This window comes from Octopus bimaculoides, chromosome 11 (assembly GCF_046866305.1).
Source record: "Octopus bimaculoides isolate indiv1 chromosome 11, ASM4686630v1, whole genome shotgun sequence".
NCBI lineage: Eukaryota > Metazoa > Mollusca > Cephalopoda > Octopoda > Octopodidae > Octopus > Octopus bimaculoides.
Genome location: NC_142938.1, coordinates 10,326,155 through 10,347,906, shown reverse-complemented (window position 1 = coordinate 10,347,906; position 21,752 = coordinate 10,326,155). Strand labels below are relative to the sequence as shown.

The window sequence follows — 21,752 nt, the reverse complement described above, 5'->3', positions numbered from 1 at the left end:
ACCCGCCTGTTCAAGACGACTTTCGGGCCAAGACCTATACTCTTTTACTCTTTTACTTGTTTCAGTCATTTGACTGCAGCCATGCTGGAGCACCGCCTTTAGTCAAGCAAATCAACCCCAGGACTTATTCTTTGGAAGCCTAGTACTTATTCTATTGATCTCTTTTGCCGAACTACTAAGTTACAAGGACGTAAACACACCAGCATCGGTTGTCAAGCGATGTTGGGGGGGGACAAACACAGACACAAATATACATACATATATATATATATATATATATATATATATATATATATATATACATATATACGACGGGCTTCTTTTCAGTTTCCGTCTACCAAATCCACTCACAAGGCTTTGGTCGGCCCGAGGCTATAGTAGAAGACACATGCCCAAGGTGCCACGCAGTGGGACTGAACCCAGAACCATGTGGTTGGTAAGCAAGCTACTTACCACACAGCCAGAGATTATAATGTGTGTGTGTGCTTGTGTTTGCACATATATACACATGCACATGTACACACATATACACACAAAAACATACACATACAGAGTCACCTGTCTCCTTGTATATAGTTCTACACACCAGAAAATAGAAGTCAAATTCCCCTCAAGAATCAAATGCTAACCCCTTAAAAAGGGAATCCATGTTGGACAATGTAATAGCTTATATTCAACCGCCCCCAGCCCCACCCGAAATGTGACTGTCATGGTTGGGATACCTCTAGCCACAAACACATTCATTCAGGGCTGATCCAAGGGCAAAGAAGGAACAACTACAACAAGACAATAATCTTGAAATGTTATTGTTGGCACTCCGTCGCTTACGATGTCGAGGGTTCCAGGTGATCCGATCAACGGAACAGCCTGCTCGTGAAATTAACGTGCAAGTGGCTGAGCACTCCACAGACACGTGTACCCTTAACGTAGTTCTCGGGGATATTCAGCGTGACACAGTGTGACAAGGCTGACCCTTTGAATTACAGGCACAACAGAAACAGGAAGTAAGAGTGAGAGAAAGTTGTGGTGAAAGAGTACAGCAGGGTTCACCACCATCCCCTGCCGGAGCCTCATGGAGCTTTTAGGAGTTTTCGCTCAATAAACACTCACAATGCCCGGTCTGGGAATCGAAACCACGATCCTATGACCGCGAGTCCGCTGCCCTAACCACTGGGCCATTGCGCCTCCACAATCTTGAAATATCAAGGCTGATATAAAAAAAAAAGAGTGACATGTGTCAGTAAGGGTAGGGGCTGGTGAGAATCAAAGAGCGGGTAAGAGAGCCATAGAATGGGTAGGAGGAGCCCGGAGGAGTAGATGGGAGGAGCTGAGGAGTGAATAGGCGGTGGAGAAGAGAGAAGTGGGCAGGAGCCCCCCCCACCCCCCATATCCCCCCCCACCCCCCACAAACGGCTTGGAGGAGCATGTGCAGGAGCAGGAGCGATTAAATAGTGACTGTGCTTCAAAGGCTGCTGCTGCAGTAACCCTGGCAACAACCACTTATTGTTGGGTCTCTTTGCAAGAAGACAACGATAAGATCCCCCTTTTTCATCGCATGAACAGTGATGTACATGATGACAATTGCAATAGTGATGATGATGATGATGACAACGACGATGATGACAACCACGATGATGATGACAATGATGTCGATGATGATGATGATGTCATTGTTTTTGTCATTGTTGTGTTTGCCTCTTCATCATCATCATCATCATCATCATCATCATCATCATCAACATCATCATCATCATCATCATCATCATCAACATCATCATCATCATCATCATCATCATCACAATCATCACAATTATCACAACCATCATTATCGCTATCTTCATTATCATCATTGTTGTTGTTGTTATTGAAAACGATTTCTTCAACTGCTACGAGGTTTTACAGATGAAGGGGACATTGCGGAATTAATTTTTTTTTTTTTTGTTTTGGTTTAAATAATTAAATATTGATAACAATTTGTTGTTGTTGTTGTTGTTTTAATCTTAAAAAAAGAAAGGATCTTGTTAATTATTTATTTAATCAGCAGTAACCTAAACAACTTTAATTCCCCACCAAACCACAAATGCATGGCCTTGTAACCACATTAAAAATCCCTACAATTAGTTGTACAGTGGATCGGCAAAATCGTTATAACATTTTGAGTTCAATTCCTGCCAAGGTCAGCTTTGCCTTTTATACTTCTGGGGTCGATAAAACTGGAGTTGATATAATCGATTAACTTCATTCCTTTAAAATTGAAAGCCTTCTTGCCTGAATCAGAAACAATTCTTTTTGGTGCTACTGCGTTGCTGAAGACTTGGTCTTTTGAATTCCTTTTGTTTTTTTTTGTGCCACATTCATGTCAATAACATTCGTTGTTGTTGTTGTTGCTGTTGTTGTTGCTTTGTTTTTAGAATACTGTCCTTCCATTGAAGACTTGGTCTTTGAACTTTTCTGTCTTTCTGTGTTTTTTTTGGGGGGGTGGGGGGGTGGGGGGTTGTAACACATTTTAAGCCATGAAAGGGACTGTCAATAACAATTCTCCTTCAAGATCTATATTTGACTGGAGCTAGATCAAATATTGTTGTCGATGTTGTTGGAAGTGGTGGTGATGGTGGTGGCAGCGGCAGCGGTGGTGGTGGTAGTGATGTTGGTGGTGGTGGTGGTGGTGGTGGCGGTGGTGGCAGCGGCGGCGGTGGTGGTAGCGGCGGCGGTGGAGGCAGCAGTGGTGGTGGTGATGGCAGCAGCGGCGGTGGAGGCAGCAGTGGTGGTGGTAGCGGCGGTGGTGGAGGAAGCAGTGGTGGTGGTGGCAGCAGCGGTGGTGGTGGTATTGCTTTATAGTACTGTCACATCACTCAAGACTGTCTTAAGTGATATGACAGTTTTTATGTGCCACATCCTTGTCAATAACATCTGTTATTTCCCCTCCAGGGCCCCTCTTTAACTGTAGATAGCACTAATATTGTCATTGTTGCTTTTACAGAACTGCCGTTCACTGAAGACTTGGTCTTCGGATCCCTTTGTGACACATTCTAGTCAATAACATTTTTATATTCCCCTCCTGGGCCTCTCTTAAACTGTGGCCAGGACTAATATTGTTGTTATTGTTGTTGCTTTTACAGCACTGCCATTCACTGAAGACTTGGTCTTTGAATCCTTTTGTGACACATTCTAGTCAATAACATTTGTATATTCCCCTCCAGGGCCTCTCTTAAACTGCAACCAGGACTAATATTGTTGTTATTATTGTTGCTTTTACAGCTCTATCACTCACTGAAGACTTGGACTTTGGATTCCTTTGTGGTACATTCTAGTCAGTAACATTTATTAATTCCCCTCCAGGGACTACTTTTGACTTTAGTTTAGTCATAAATAGAATAAGAATCAATATGTCCTTTCTTTTCCAGTCTTAAAGGATAAAGAAGATATTACAAATAAAATGTCTTTAGTGTATCGATTAACTAATTGTTAATTACATTCAGTGGAAGCGCAATGGCCCAGTGGTTAGGGCAGCAGACTCGCGGTCACAGAATCGCGGTTTCGATTCCCAGACCGGGCGTTGTGAGTGTTTATTGAGCGAAAACACCTAAAAGCTCCACGAGGCTCCGGCAGGGGATGGTGTCGAACCCTGCTGTACTCTTTCACCACAACTTTCTCTCATTCTTACTTCCTGTTTCTGTTGTACCTGTAATTTAAAGGGTCAGCCTTGTCACACCGTGTCACGCTGAATACCCCCGAGAACTACGTTAAGGGTACACGTGTCTGTGGAGTGCTCAGCCACTTGCACGTTAATTTCACGAGCCGGCTGTTCAGTTGATCGGATCAACTGGAACCCTCGACGTCGTAAGCAACGGAGTGCCAACAACAACAACAACAATTACATGCATCTTTTTGTTTATTTATTTCTCAACAAATTACTGAACAAACAATGGTGGCTTGGTAGAATCTGTAGAGCACCGAACGAAATGCCATATACCATTTCATTACAACCCTTTATGTTCTGAGTTCAACTCTTGCCAAGGTTGCTCATGTCTTACATAATTGCAGGGGCTGATAAAATATATACAAGTTGTTGTTATCAGCCTTGAGCTAACTGACCTATGAGCTAAGGTATTTCAGCCCAGAACATCCCCCCACCACTTTTCTTTTTTCAGCCTTCGTGTATCTTGGACTATAGTATTTCATGTGTCCTTCCTTTGTGTTGTTATCATTTTGTTCCAGGTCAAGTTACATCGAATAGATCTGTAATCAGAAGTGTTCCAGCTGTAACAACCTCAGTTTTTTTTTTTGGGGGGGGGGGGGGGTTCTGGACATAATGCATCAAGAATTGCATAATCTCATGTTGGTGGTTGCAACCATTATGTATCCATGCTATGAGTATATATAAATGGATGGAAAAATACAGAAAAATATAACAAAATACTGCATACATTGAAATGTAATACTGAGATTTGACTGGATGGAGAAATGAAAAAAAAAACCTTTAGGCAATGATTTGTTTGGTCTTTCATGATAAAAAAAAAAAAAGAATTAAGAGGAGGACAAGAAAGATAATTGTGAGATGTACAAAGAAAAGAATATGACAAAATATTTAAATTCTGGTGAAAAAAAATTGTAGGAAAAATAACAAACTTGTGTATATTGTTGGATTATTGAAATAAAATTCTAGGAAACAATATTCATATAGTTATATTATTGAAATAAATATTGTAAAGAGAAAATATGTATAATGTTTGGCTGTGACTATGGTCTATCTCTATTACACCATACTTGCAGCCCAAAATTTTATTTTTGCCTAGCAAATTTCTTCCAACAATGCAGCAACATGTATATTATATATTTTTCTCTAAGAATTATATTTCAATAATTCATTGATGCATAAGATTCTTTCCCAACTTTTTTCCCAAGAATATTGATAATTTTCATATATCTTTACAATCCTCTCTTTTTTTGTCCAATTATATGCATTTTTCCTAAAATTTTATTTCAATAATCTAACGAAACGTATGATTTATTTTTTTTCCCATAGGATTTTAATTTTTTTTCTTCTTATTCTGTTCTTTATATACACTACACCTACCCCTGATCACATTGTACACTCTCCCCTTAACATGTTTCTTTCCATGCAGAACCAAACAAATTGATGTCTTATACATTTCTGTTTCACTAGCCAATCAGATTTTAGTATGACATACACATTCTTTCTCTGTCTTCTTGTCTGATATACATACATGCATAGACATACATATATATGTATGTGTGTGGGTGTGTATATATATATATATATATATATATATACACCCACACACATACATACATATATATATATATATATATATATATATATATATATATATATATATATATATATACACACACACATACACACACATACATATGTACACACACAAGCACACATATATTAATATTCAGCTGAAGTAACTGAGTTTGAACACAGTCCCCAGCAGTTTCACATAGTGGTCTGAATTGATCCTTAGGCCCTGTTCAAAGGCGTGGAACAGTATAACATTACTCTCACTGGAAACACACCCAAAGTCCATCATAGTTTCTGCTGACCATGGCTCTGTAGTCACTGTTGCAGCTGTCCATGTCATGTCTTACAGCCTTTACAATATTCTCAAAGCGTTGAGCAGCAGTAAAGATGTCAGCATTTTGATATCCAGTGCAAATCATCATAATACAAGTAACTCTTTTTCAATATCCAGATGGCTTAAGGTGGCAAGTTCACAGAATTGTTAACACACCAAGCAAAATGCTAAATGGTATTTCATCTGCCTTAATGTTCTAAGTTCAAATGCTGCCAGGGTCAAATTTGCCTTTCTTCCTTTCAGAGTAAAATAAGTATCAGTTGACCACTGGGTTCAATGCAATCAACTAATCCCATTTCCCAATTTTGCTGGACTTGAGCCAAAATTGGAAATCAATATTGAGATGGCTTCTAGTCCTCCATGTCAGCTAAGTTTTTCTCAACTACAACTTTAATCTGCATGTTCTCAAATGCCAGTGACTGTTCACTGATACATCAAGCTGTTCCTGAAGAAAGGAGACATAGAATATCATCAAATTTAGCCCACACATCCTGTAAATATAAATTTCAATCACAAGGCATTGACCAGGTTGAGGCTATAGCAGAAGGGGTATCATGTAGCAGGATGGAATCAAAACTACACCATTAAGAAATGAATCTCATAATCTCATAACCACATAGCCATCCATCCATGCTTGACTCAGCTCCCCAAGACATATGTATCCATATATATATATCATCATCATCATCCTCATCGTTTAACGTCCGCTTTCCATGCTAGCATGGGTTGGACGATTTGACTGAGGACTGGTGAACCAGATGGCTACACCAGGCTCCAATCTGATTTGGCAGAGTTTCTACAGCTGGATGCCCTTCCTAACGCCAACCACTCCGAGAGTGTAGTGGGTGCTTTTACGTGACACCGGCACGAAGGCCAGTCAGACGTACTGGCAACAGCCACTCTCAAAATGGTGTATTTTACATGCCTCCCGCACAGAAGCCAGTCCAGGAGCACTGGCAATGATCTTGCTTGAATGACTTTTCACGTGCCACTGGCACAAGTGCCAGGAAGGCGACGCTTGTAACGATCATGCTCGAACGGTGGTGCCATCACGATATATATATATATATTTGTGTGTATGTATGTATGTATGTATGTATGTATGTATGTATGCATGCATGTATGTGTATATATATATATATATATATATATATATATATATAGATAGATAGATAGATAGATAGATAGATAGATAGATGCAGATCTCCATGTGTTTGTGTCTGTATGTATGTGTACAAAGATAGATATAGCTACAAATATATATATATATGTGTGTGTGTGTTTATATATGCATACATATTGCATTGCATCTGGAATCCTTTATTCTGAAGGTTAGTGGGAATATATATATATCAATATTTAGATATGTACTATTACACAAGAAGGCTACTATTACAGCAGTAGACTTTATGTACTTTTAAAGCAGCACAATGTTGTAGAAGTGGACATTGTGTATGTTACAATACTGTCTGCTGTTGATGTCACCGTTACGGTGCACTATCAGCAGTAATTATAACAATGATGAGGGAAACTAATTATCCAGACATACATATATGCATATAAATATATATGTGTGTGTGTGTGTGTGTATAAAATATATATATATATATATATATATATTTATTATATATGTGTGTAAGTGTGTGTATGCATATTCTTTTTTTTCTTTTTTATTTGTTTAAGTCATTTGACTGTGGCCATGCTGGAGCACCGCCTTTAGTCAAAGAAATCGACCCCAGAACTTATTCTTTGTAAGCAATGGGGGGGGGGGGCAAACACAGATACACAAACATAAACATACACACACACACACATACGATGGGCTTCTTTCAGTTTCCATCTACCAAATCCACTCACAAGGCTTTGGTCAGCTCGAGGCTATAGTAGGGACTGAACCCAGAACCATGTGGTTGGGAAGCAAGCTACTTACCACACAGCCACGCCTTCGCCTATATGTGTATATATCTGTGACTTGTTTCAGTCATTAGACTACGGCCATGCTGTAGCACTGTCTCAAAGACTTTTCTTAGTTGAAATAATCGACCCCAGGACTTATTCTTTGTAGGCCTAGTACTTATTCTACTGGTTTCCTTTGGTGAACCGCTAAGGTAAGGGGATGTAAACACATCAACATCGGTTGTCAAGCAATGATTGCGGGACAAACACAGACATAAAAACATAAGCACATTAAATATATACATATATACATACATACATACATACATACATACATACATACATACACACACATGCATACATACATACATACATACATACATACATACATACAAATCCACTCACAAGGCTTTGGTTGGCCTGAGTCTTTAGTAGAAGACATTTGCCCAAGGTGCCATGCAGTGGGTCTGAAACCGGAACCATGTGGTTGGGAAGCAAGCTACTTACCACACAGCCAAGCCTGCACACACACACACACACACACATATCAAAATAAGCAACAAGATATCCAGAGGTGACGCAGTACAACCGTTTCAAGCAGCTCCATTTAACTGAACAATGCAATCATTACATCAATTGTATAGTTTTACTTCAATCCTCTAAGAGGGTAAGAAGACAGACAAAGAAGCTACTAAGACATCAGGAAAAAAAGAAACTTGTTAGACAGATGCAAAAAGAGACAACAAAACATCCAGGCAGATGATACAAAATAGGGACAAGAAAAAACACGGACGGGCCATTCGAAGTTTTCTTTCCTCAGTCGAGTTCCAGATTAACTTTGCAATTTCGGCTGGTTATACTCGAGATTGCTCCAATCTATATAAGTTTGTAGGTATGTATATATATTTATACCTAAATACATATGGATATATATATATATATATATATATATATATATGTATAATTACTAATTATAATTTTTCACTAACCATAACAATATTAAGTAGAAAGATACTATATAGCCTAACAAACATGTATCGAAAAGGCACATAACTTGAAATGTGAACTGAAATCGAAATGCTAGCACTTGAAAAGTTGGGTCTAATCAGTACATTCTTGTAACAATGTAAAAATTATCATGTCTCAAAAATACACTTTCAATTAATATTACAAGTAATATACTATTACAAGTTTTCTGACATAGATTTCACTGTTCTTCTGGTATTTATAACAAATTATGGCTCGATTTTGTGAAGGGCCTAATCACAACCTTATTGTATAATACGCAATATCTGTTTTGGTTCTTCTTCTTTGTGAGTCCCAGTTCAGTTCAGACAGAGGTATTGCCTTTCTAAATGTCCAATGGCACCTCCTTTCTTTCTCTATTGTTTTTTCTTTTCTTTTTTCTAGGTGGTGATTCTCATATTTAGTAACATAGTTTACGATTTTCTTGTTTTCCCAAAATGAGTACCTTTTTTTTTGAAATGTTGAATTGAGTTATACATAAAATGAGGCTAATTTTACACCCTGGTCTGCAGTCTGCCGCTCTGTGCTTCTGGTATTGTGCAGACTACAGAGTTGACAGAGTCTGCGCTCTTATAAGAAGTAAATGCTTTTGCAATCACATCTTGAGAGCAGGAAATTGAACTACCAGTCAAAACGATTTTAAAATAAAGGACAAATAGCGTCAATTCAAATCTCAATAAAAGACAAGGACAAATAGAGCTGAATAAAGAAGGACTCTCTTTTGAAATAAAGGACGGTTGGCAACCCTATTACCAAGAGATGGGCTCACTTGTCCCCAATGGATCCATAAGTGTAGTGTATAAAATTGTCTGAGTGCACAGTGTTCTCAATGGCCAGCGATGGTCTTACTGTTATAATTGGACAATCATCAAGCTTCTATCTATGCATGTATGTATACAGTGCTCCAGATATGATCATCCCATCTCTCCTCTGGACATAGTCTATCCAAAATAGTGGATTCCCAACATTTGAAATATTTGATAGACTGTGGAATATTTCTGAATACGTCATACAGTATGCCACGGACATTTCACAAAGTGTTTTATAACCCAATATTTACTGCAAGCAAAACTGAGAAGTATTAGATATCAATTTAATCAAATGCTTGGAAAATTGTTCTCGAATTAAACACGTGGTTCCTTTTGATTATGGCGGTTTATCAATGTAAGGGAGATAACTCTATACCCAACGTGTGAGGATAGGTTAAAAATCTGAATATGAAATTTAAAAAAAGCTGCAAAGATTTCACATTTTCTTTTTTTTTTTTTTTCCTATTTATAATGAAGTTCTTATGTGAGTAAAAGGCTGGAAACCACTGATCCAAGACTACAATATCTAATGTGTCTTTCTTTTTTTAAGGATGTTCAATATATATATGAAAGAAATTCGGCTGCTATTTCTTGAAGGTGAGTCACTGCATAGAGATCAAGCCTTTGCAGGTTGATGCATAATTGGAGAATTGAGAGAGAGAAAGGATTCAAAAAAATTCATGCAATGCACTCGCTTATCTAAGTAAAAGCTTACACACACACACACACACACACACACACACACACACACACACACACACACATATATATATATATATATATATTTATTTATTTATTTATTTATTTATGTGTTTCAGCCAAGTGGCTGCGGTCATGCTGGTGCACCACCGTGATAAAAGAGTATTCGACCACGACGAGACTCGAACTCGCAATCTTCTGATTCGAAGTCAGACGCCTTATCCATATATATATATATATTTAAAATTAATCAGAGGGCATACTAAGTATGTCTACCTGCTTGAAATAACAGTCAAAACTCGTTATTAAATTACCAAAAATAGACTGGTAATAACTGCATAAATCAAACGAAGACTAATTAGGTTAAGACAATCTACTTACATACATTTAAGTATTTGGATTCATGTGGATAGTTACATTGGATAATAATAGAATTAATGACACCTTCGTAAATTAATTTTACATATATATATATATGAATATATAGTTTTAGGGAAAAGAACCAAGGTTCATGAACTCATCGATGAAAATCCACTGTCACATACTGTGAAACTTAATTTAATTTTAATTTTTAATAAATTGATTTTAATTGAGTTTTTACCTGTAATTTTGGATTTTTATCCCTAATATTATCATTATATATATATATATATATATATATATATATATATATATATATATATAGGTAGGCCCAGGAAGACCTAGGCTGAGGTGGTGAGGCAAGACCTTCGAACATTGGGCCTCACCGAGGCGATGACTACTGACCGAGACCTTTGGAAATGTGCTGTGCGTGAGAAGACCCGGCAAGCCAAGTGAGATCGTTGCCAGTGCCCCTGGACTGGCTCTTGTGCGGGTGGCACATAAGATGTACCATCCTGAGCGTGACCGTTGCCAGTACCGCCTGACTGGCCTTGTAGGGTTTTCGAGCGAGATCGTTGCCAGTGCCCCTGGACTGGCTCTTGTGCGGGTGGCACATAAAAGACACCATTTCGAGCATGGCCGTTTTCGTGCGAGTGACACGTAAAAGCACCCACTACACTCTCTGAGTGGTTGGCGTTAGGAAGGGCATCCAGCTGTAGAAACTCTGCCAAATTAGATTGGAGCCTGGTGTAGCCATCCGGTTGCACCAGTCCTCAGTCAAATCGTCCAACCCATGCTAGCATGGAAAGCGGACGTTAAATGATGATGATGGTGATATATATATATATATATATATATATATATATATATATATATATATATATATATATATATAAAACAATTGCAGCGTGAGAAAGTTGTTTATAAGCCATTTAAAACATACAAAAACCGTTAGATTCACTTCAACATTTAAATTTATATTTGCCAAAATATTTTCATCGCTTTGAGACCACGACCTGTTCACCGACAAAATTCTGTGCTGCAGATATGTAGATAAGTAATATGAGTGCCATTAAAATTATCAAATTCTAACTGGATAGGTTATCAATAAATGTCAGAAAAAAGTGTGTGTTTTGGTGTTTTAAATAAGTAGACCTTTTTTATTCCAAGGGGTTAGTTTTAATATATATACATGTTTATGAAGATAAAGGTTTATAAAGGTAGATAAAGAAAGATAAAGCGTTATAAGAATAACGTGATTTGAATTTTAATTGTGTGTTCTCTGTAGATGAGTGAATATCAGAAGAAGCAATCCTTGGGTGGGGAATATGGAAAAGAGTATATGTGTACAAAGATGTACTGTACTTTTGGGCATATAAGGCACACAGTCATATAAGGTGCATGGATATATGAGGCATACGGGCAATGAGTATTCAGTCGTTCGATCAATTGAACTCCTTGCTAAACCGAATTGGCGTGTAAGTGGTTGAGTATTCCAAAGCCACGTGCACCCTTATCGTAATTCTCAAGTGGAATTAGCATAAAGTGTAACAAGGCCAAACCTTAAACTTATGGGTACAATTTAACCGACGCGTTCTTCTCAGTCTCCCTCAACCCAGTTTCACTCAGAAAGCTAGTGTTCACTCAAGGTTATAGTACGTAGACACTTGAAGAAGGTGACTCGTAGTGAAATCGAACGCAGGACAACGTGAATGAAAAGCGAGTATCTTACGCATTTCACTTTATATAAAACAGAAGATCTTCAACGTGATCGTTGAGACCGCAAAAAACATCGGTAAATTTTTCGATTAACACCCACACGATTTTCACCAGGGTGTTAGGGTTAGGGTTTTAGGGCTAGGGTTAAGGTTAGGGTTAGGGTTTAGGGTTACGGTTACGGTTAGGGACGGAATCCCTAACCCTAACCCTAAAACTAACCGTAAAATCCTAACCCTGACCCTAAAACCCTAACCCTAACACCCTAGTGAAAATCGTGCGGGTGTTAATCTGAAAATTTACCGAAACATCTTTCAAATCCAGTCAACCTATTATCTTAAGGCGGGATGATCACGGTCGGAATGTCTTTTGACTGGGTCTTTTTAACCTGGACAGTCATAGAGCTAAAGAATAACAAAAACAAATCCACCGGTTAGACATGTTATCGAGTACATGACGATGTAAATACAGTTATTTCCCTTTACTTGTCTATTCCACAACATGGCACACACACACACACGAGTTTGGGTGACAAGAAAATTCACCCTAACTTTTGATTTTAATGGGAAATTCTTTTTATTTTACTGTCGATCGAAGTAGAGTTCTTCGAGTTTCATAATGGGAAAATAATCTTTAAGGAATTAATTGGGAATATGCTTTAATACTTTTGTAAACATTTTGTAATACTATAAATTCCATACAAAAGTGTCTTTTATCTGTAATCCTGTCCCGGCCATGCTGGGACAATGCTCTGAAGAGTTTAGTCGAACGAATCAATCCCAGTAATTTTTTTCTGAGCCTGGTATTTATTCTATCAGTCTCTTTTTGCAGAATCGCCAATGTTATGGGAACGTAAAGAAACCAAACACTGGTTGTCAAGCTGTGCTGGGAGACAAACACAAGCACCAAAACATACATACATACATACATATACGCACACACGCGCACACACACACACAAACTCGAGGGTTCTTTGAGTTTCGGTCTATTAAATCCACTTACAAGCGGGCCTGGGGCTACAGAAGACGATAATTCCGGATTTAGTTCCACTGCGTGGGAGTAAACCCGGAACCATGTGCCTGAGAAGCAGACTTGTTACTATACTAGCTACGCCTAGTTTTAATTCTGTTCTAAAAGTCAATGGAATCTACGCCATAGAAACCGGGAAACCGGGCCCATGAGCCTGGCTAGGCTTGAAAAAGGCGCATAAATAAATAATAAATAAATAAATTTACCGGATCTCGAATATACTATACTAAAGTAAAAAATATCAGTAACTAATATATTTTGTCCTTAAAGTCGACGAGCTGCCAGAATCGTTATTGCGCCGGGCAAAAACGCTAAGAGGAATTTTGCCCGTCATTACGTTCTGAGTTCAAATTCCGCAGGCAACGACTTTGCCTTTCATCCTTTTGAGGTTGATAAAACAAGTACCAATTGAACACTGGGGTTGATGTAATCGACTAGATCCCTCTCCTGAACTTGCTAACCTAATGACAAAATTTAAAACCAATATATTTTGTCCTCGTGTCATTTTATACAACGCAACCGACCACCACATTTTTTTCTCCATGATTTGTATTAAATTTCTTGTGCTAGGGAAATTGTTGATTTATTGATGTAATTTTTGCTTCGAAAGTAAATAAATAAATGCATGTTTGTGTGTGCGTTAGTATGTATGCATGTATGTGTGTATGTATGTGTGTGTGTCTGTGTGTGTACACGGCTCTTTATGAGGAAGGGAGATAATCTCAACAATAAATAATCCTCCAGAATTGACACGCCATTAATAAAAGTCTTTTTGTTTTACTACAGACAAGAGGATAGCATTGTGCATTCGTCTCTGTCGCAATAGACGTCATCGGCACAGCAATTGTTCAACCACGACTGATTATAATTCTAGCGTGGATACAGATATTTCGTTCTAACATTTGCACATTATCTCACTTTCGACAGTAGGGGAATATCTGAAGGATATTTTCCGCTATAAATCCTTGCACATTTAGCTTATCATTTAACAGTGGTTCTTAACTTTTAACATCGCGACCTATCTGGACAAAACTACTCACTTTTCTTTTAAATATTTAAATATAATAAAAAAAAAATCGACCCCCCCCCCTCCTTTATAAATATTTTTTAAAAATGAATGACATGCGCTTAACATTTTTTTAAAAATGAATGACATGCGCTTAACATTTGCTATTTTGTTCAGAAATATTCCTCAGTTTTGTTTGCAGTAACTTTTGTGCTGCACCTCTGATGATTTATATTCACGAACATTTTAACTTTTTGTCAGTATTTTCAGAAGTAAAATTATCTCCTAGTGCGATATGTAAGCTTGGGGAGAGTGTGTGTGTGCGTGTGTACTTTTAATTCTTTTTTTACTCATTAAAAAAAAATGTAAATGACAACGAAAAAATCTATATCTGTATTCGCAACCCTTTCAGAATTATACCACGACCTATGATTTGGGATTAGTGCTTTATTAGAGGAATATTATTTACTATGCATGTTCCTAATCTGTCGGGTCTTTGTGAAAGTCATTTTTAGTCGTAGATCATATCATATGCTGTCTAGACAAAATGAAGAATGTATATTACTATTAATTACACTAATTTTTGGTCATTTTTAATATTTACATTTGTAAATCGTGATTATTAATCTTAGTTATGTAAATAATCAAGACAGAAACTTAATAACAAATTGCCTTTTCTTCATTAAAAAATTACTAAGCCTGTGATTAAAGTGAATTTTTTTTTTTTCTTAAGCGTTCACTGTAGTCGCACAAATCCCAATTTTTGTTGTGATTAAATCGACCCTAGTTCTCGACTAGTTATTTTACATTATCTTCTTATTCCGAAGGCCGAAAGCCAACTAAATTGACTGTAGTGTGATTTGAACTTAAAACGTAAAGAAACGTAAATAATAACGCAAAACATGTGTGCGGCGTATTACCGGTTGTATTAAACTGCCCTATTTATTTCCTAAAAAATCAGGTTAATAGGCTGACGAATTTTCATCTTATAAAGATATTTCGTCTTTTTCTATTTCAAAAAAATATAAAAGGGTAAATAAGATCCAAAATATTTCCGATAGAGCGTTTATACAGTTAATCCGGCTGGAACATTTGAAAGACAGGAATATAGTTTGTGAATGTCATTGCCCTTCATTTAGAGGGCGACTACTTTTCTACAACATGGCATCGTTGGTGCGAGCTGCTCGGATCTGCAGAATCTTACCATCTTTTACTTCACATTTCACCAGACAGTCACCTCTCACCAGAAATGTCTGTTTGAAAGGACAAACATGTTTTGCCAAAAATCCAGTGATGTTCAGGTAAACTTAGTTGAGATTTGAGCACGTGCACATACATACCTACAGGTGTAGGGGTTGTTAATTTAGGAGGGGACTCTAGATTCCCTTAAAAAGGAAGCACTTACGCATTCAAAAGTAGCTTGTATAGTAAATGTTAAATAACATTCGAGTAAATTTACTTTAGATTTTAATATACACACACGTCTATATATATACATCTAGTGATAGTTAATTGAGAAGGGTCCGTTGGATGGTATTAAAAGCATACACACACACACACGTTGGGTTTCTTTCAGTTTCAGCCTGCCAAATCCACTCAACAGGGCTTTGGTTGGCCCGAGGCTGTTGTGGAGGACACTTATCCAAGGTGCCACGCAGTGGGACTGAACCTTGAACCATGTGGTTGGAAACAAGCTTCTTATCCACGTAAAAAAAAAAAATTAATAAAAAGCATGTGCGCATCTAAATAGCTTCTTTACCGGCAAATGTTATTGATAGAGAAAGCACTTATTATAATATAATTATGACCCTTTATAGTTGTTATTAACAAATACGTTTATCACAGGAAATTATTTTTATTTCGCCCTTAATCGATTTTTATGATTTCTCATTCTTCATTTGTATTTTATTAGCTCCCATAACCTTCGAACCACATCTAAAGAAGAATGAATTAATAGATTACATATTAAGTTTTATTCTGTATGCTAAAACCCCTTTTAAAATCCGTGACATACAATCTGACCCCTATAACCTTTTACTTTTTTCCCCTCTTCCTGTCGTACTTTCCAGTCTAGTCAGTCTCCGCATTTTACATCTTTTCAAGGTTGATCAAAAAGATGTCCTTTCTTTGCCATGTCAAATTATTAGTTATTTTTTTTCATACAACAATTCTCTTAACGCTATTTGTGTCATTTTGGATTTTATGACGGAATAAAAAATATATATGATACACAGACACTTTACTTTATAATATTTAGTATTTAAAAAAAAATCCTAAACAAATCTGATATCCATTTTAAGACGGTTCCTTTTTATAAAAAGGACGTGCCTTCCTTTTCAAATTTTCTTGTCTAGCTACAGGTCAACTCCGAATGAGCATTCAGCCGCAACCATATCGTCTACTGTGAATGTCTAGAACTACGTTATGTATTTAATGCGACCGTTTCTTTCTTTATATCCTTCTTTCTTTCTTTTCTTTTTCTTTGACACTGTCGGGTTTGAGTGAGATTTGGTTGCTATTTCCAGCAGATCGAGCAACCCCGTATATGCATCTGAACTTTCCTATCGTCTCATGGCAGGTTTCTCATGCATTTAAGATTTTAAATAAAACTAATAACGTTATTATAAAACAAAGGATGGGGGATTATCCACGTGGTTTCTCAATTTGTTAGAAATAGCCGTTTGACTCCTCTCAAATCATATTTTAGTATATTTAAAAAAGGAAAAACATTTGACAGGAGCCCATTTGTGGTTGTTCATAATGCTAGAAATAACAGCCAAATCTTCCTCAAATTGCACTACTATCTTAAAAGGTAAATGACATTTTAGATAATGTAGTTGTAGATACACTATGTCCGAGGAAAAAGACATGATGGTCGGACTTTTGATCGCAGGTCTGTTGGATCAAAGCTGACCATGAGACACAATAGCAATAGGAAGATTCAAAACAGTTTGTAGGGCAGTCATGGTTCTCACGAGCTTCTTAAATGATAGAAGGGGAATCGAATCACGAAAAGAATTGTCATCCCATGTACTCCCGTTCCTCTCGGGTCGTTGGCGACTAAACCGGCTCCCCTCTTGGTTCAGATTCTTGAATCTTGGAGGAGGGCGTGAGGGCACCCATCAGAACTAAAAACAAGATCTGTTCAAACAAGGACACAGGAGCACTGTCCTTGTCCCTCACCACACCAAGTTGTTCCTGTGCATCTGCCATACAGTCTTCTTTCTCCAATAATCTTCTATCTTTTCTGTGGAAGAGTGTAGACTTTAAACAGCAAAGGCTTCTTCCATTTTTGCTGTTTGTTGTTTTTTATTTAGTGTTTTTTTCTTTTAAAAGTTTTGGACTACGCACACACACACACATATACACACACACATATACACACACACATTCCTTTTTATAGTCTTTTATTCATTTCAGTCATTTCACTGTGGCCATGCTGGAGTACTACTTTCAAGAGTATTTTAGCTGAACAAATCGACCCGAGGACTTATTCTTTTAAACCTAGTACTTACTTTATTGGCCTCTTTGCTGTACCGCTAAGTTACAGGGACATAAACACACCAACACCAGCTGTCAAGTGGTGATGGGAGGACATACACACAGATACAGACATACATATATATGTGTGTGTGTGTATGTGTGATGGGCTTCTTTCAGTTTCCATCGACTAAGTCTCACAAGGCTTTGGTTGGCCTGAGGCTATAGTAGAAGGCACTTACCCAAGATGCCATGCAGTGGGACTGAACCTGGAACCATGTGGTTGGGAAGCAAGCTTCTTACCACACAGCCATGCCTGTGTCTGAAAAATATGGAACACTTCATGAATTTGCATGTCATCAAATCATCAAATATTAATCATATTTGTTATATTTTCGTTATAGGTGTGTGCGTATATACACATGGACACATATATATATCTCCACACTTGCACATACATATTCCAGTTTTATATATTGTCATGAATCATATTTGTTTTACTTATATTTCTGTTATATAGGTGTGTGAGCACCCAGGCTGAAGCTGCTCCCCTTGTCATGAATAATGGCTTTGTTCCCACTCGCAGGAATAATTCTGAACGAATTATGGTCAATGTTGAGACTAATCTTTATAGATTTGGTCGAGTGTCTTACAATCAAGTCCGGGAATTTATAAACGAAATCGACAAAGCAGGTACATGCCAAGACATTTTGTTCTTTCTCTAATGCTATTTCAGTGTTTGGTTTTTGCCAGGGAAGAGAACCATATTTCAGTATTATCTCAAATCTGTTATGCAATCTTGTGTATTCTTTGTAGTTTTTCCTGAAACATCCAACTAGTAAAGGGAACCCAATGATAAGCAAACTGGGAAATGATTTGGGCTTTTTTACAGACAGGAAGAAACTTTGCTTTTCATTCTCCCATATATTTTATCTTTTACTTCTTTTGACCTTTGGTCTGCAGCCATGCTGGGTCACCACCTTGAAGGGTCCAATCAAACAAATTGACGCCAGTACTTATTTTTTAAAGTCTGCTTCTTATTCTTATTTCTTTATTGCCCACAAGGGGCTAAACATAGAGGGGACAAACAAGGACAGACAAAGGGATTAAGTCGATTACATTGACTCCAGTGTGCATCAGTGGAGCATCAGACAAAAGTTCTTTGTTGGATTTCTATAAGATAAACTAATCCCTCCTGAAATTTGTGGCCTTATGCAAGCATTGAACAAAGTACTTAATGGTATTTCTTCTTGCTCTTTACATTCTGAGTTCAAATCCTGTCACGGTCAACTTTCCTTTCCATCCTTCAGGATCATCATCGTTTAACGTCCGCTTTCCATGCTAGCATGGGTTGGACGATTTGACTGAGGACTGGTGAAACCAGATGGCTACACCAGGCTCCAGTCTGAATTTGGCAGAGTTTCTACAGCTGGATGCCCTTCCTAACGCCAACCACTCCAAGAGTGTAGTGGGTGCTTTTACGTGCCACCGACATGAGGGCCAGTCAGGAGGTCAATATGATAAAGTACTAGTGAAATACTAGGGTCAGTTTAATCTAATTCCCTTTCATCAAAGTTAATGGCCTTAAATTAGAAACAGTTATTAGGTTTTAATGGTGATGCATTGATTATATCAGTAACGCATCGGACAGAATCCTTTAGACTCTGAGTTCAAATCCCACTGGGGCCACCTTTGTGTTTTATCCTCAATTGCATAAAGAACCAGACATCGGCTGGGGTAGGGGTGGATGCGATTGACCATTCCATGTCATTCCATTTCCTAAAATTTGTAATTTTTGTGCAAGTGAGAAATCAATCATATTGTTGCTTGTATGTGTGTGCGTTAATTACTCCAAAATGTTTAATTGTATTTTGTTGTCTGAAACAGGAACTGTAACATCAGCTCAAGCCTTGTTACTGCTGCGATCCCTCGGTTCCAGTTTGTTCGATGAACATCCGAAATTTCGGTCAGAGACTACCCTGAAAATTTGGGATAAGTTCCAAGATTATGGTAAATTCATTTCACTTCATTTTATAGTTCAGTTCTTCTCATCGTGTCACACTACATTTTTCATTATCATTGTCACCATTAATCATTACCATCACCATCACCATCATCATCACTGACATCCATATTACCGTCTTGATTAAGACAGTGAACTGGCAGAACCGTTTAGCACACTGGGCTAAATGCTTAGTGGCATTTCATCTATCTTTACATTTGAGTTCACATGCTGCCGGGGTCGACTTTGCCTTTCATCTTTTCAGAATGGATAATACTTTATGTACAGGTTTATATTTCTCGATTTACAGGTCTTCAGTTTGACATCACTCATTATAATGCCATATTGAGGAACCATCTCCAGAACAAACATTCTTTTGAACCAAGTGAATTTTTGGCAGTTATGGAAAAAAATCAAATCGAACCAAACCGAGTATGTTTCTTTCTCTTATTCTTACTATTTCTGAAAAAAATAAACCCCCAAAACAAAAACTACTGATTCCTGGTTGAGTGGTTAAGAGCTTAGCTTCACAATTACATATTTTTCTTTGTCTATTGAAATTCAGTTTTTTTTTTTTTTTACAGAATTGTAGATAACATTTTTATATATCTCACTTGTTTGTTGTAACCACAACATTTCGGTTGATTTACTCCCCAGCCTTCATCAGGTGTCCTGGTGGAATTTTGAAACCAACCCTGGGTTCTCATTCCTAAGGTATTTTTTACTGATACAAGTCACTACCTGGAATTGACCTCGGAATCTTGGGGTTAGTAACCTATGATCTTAACCATTATGCTCACAGGCATATAGCATAATGGTTAAGAATGCAGGCTACCCAAGATTCCGAGTTCAATTCCAGGCAGTGCCTTGAATAAATAATAATAACAGCAAAAAATACCTTAGGAATGAGAATCCAGCATTGGGTTCAAAATTCTACGAGGACACCTGATGAAGGCTGGAGAGTAAATCAACCGAAATGTTGTGGTAACAACCAACAAGATGAGGACACGTATCTGTCTAATGTAAATAATCCCATGTTAGTAGTTGTAAACAAGTGTCACTGTTGTACAAACAGTGTCCTTCGTATCCAAACATCTGTGAAGACCTGTCAAACCAGTCGACTTCATTCAGAAAAGATTAATGATGATCGGGATTTTGATATAAGATTGCATTTTAGGGGATAGAACATTTTGTTGGAGATAAGATCTCGACCCTTATTTCACATGGGGAAATGTTACCTTCCTTGCCAGCAGGTGAGGGTTGGTGACTGGAAGGGTATCCAATCATAGAAAATCTGCCTCAGTAAATTCCATTGAACACATGTGAAACTCACTTGGAAAAGTGGATGTTAAAACAATGATGTTATAGTGTTGTTGTTATAAGACAATCCTGCTATTATCTCAACCTAGTTGTACCATGGATACAGGAGCTTTGTAGTCCAAGCATTGCTTTTGATTTCATTCTGTAGTTAAAGGTGACAGAATAATATCTGTATTGCTGCTTAACTGACCTTCTGTTTTTGCTCTGTTCAAGGTAACTTACCAAAACCTAATTTCACAATATTGTGAAATGGGAGACATAGAAGGTGCCAGGTAAGGTTTTCTTTCTCAGTCTCTCTCTCTCTCTCTCTCTTTCTTTCTCTTTTTGCACTGGTTACTCTTTTACTTGTTTCAATCATTTGACTGCGGCCATGCTGGAGCACCGCCTTTTAGTCAAGCAAATCGACTAGGAATTGTATGAAAAATATTGTTAAAATTAGGTGCAGAAGTGGCTGTGTGGTAAGTAGCTTGCTTACCAACCACATGGTTCTGAGTTCAGTCCCACTGTGTGGCACCTTGGACAAGTGTCTTCTATTATAGCTTTGTGAGTGGCTCTGGTAGACAGAAACTGAAAGAAGTCCATTGTATGTATGTGTATATATATATATATATAGTGTGTGTGTCTGTGTTTGTCCCCCCCCCCACCACTATCACTTGACAACCAATGCCAGTGTGTTTATGTCCCCATAACTTAGCAGTTTGGCAAAAGAGACTGATAGAATAAGTACTAAGCTTACAAAGAATAAGTCCTGGGGTCGATTTGTTTGGCTATTAATTTTGTTTACATCTTAACCAGTGGCTCTC

At 37.6% G+C, this 21,752-nt stretch overlaps 1 protein-coding gene across 1 annotated transcript in view; it reads left to right on the top strand.

Annotated features, from left to right (window-relative positions):
* The first annotated feature begins 15,226 nt into the window (after positions 1–15,226).
* The window catches only part of LOC106870485 (leucine-rich PPR motif-containing protein, mitochondrial), a 38,456-nt gene continuing 31,930 nt past the window's right edge, over positions 15,227–21,752 (top strand). The window contains exons 1-5 of the mRNA XM_089359465.1: positions 15,227–15,448; positions 18,148–18,320; positions 19,515–19,637; positions 19,940–20,061; positions 21,163–21,221. Of these exons, the coding sequence (XP_089215591.1) occupies positions 15,309–15,448; positions 18,148–18,320; positions 19,515–19,637; positions 19,940–20,061; positions 21,163–21,221 (617 nt within the window). The 5' untranslated portion in view covers positions 15,227–15,308. The remainder of the gene's footprint in view (positions 15,449–18,147; positions 18,321–19,514; positions 19,638–19,939; positions 20,062–21,162; positions 21,222–21,752) is intronic.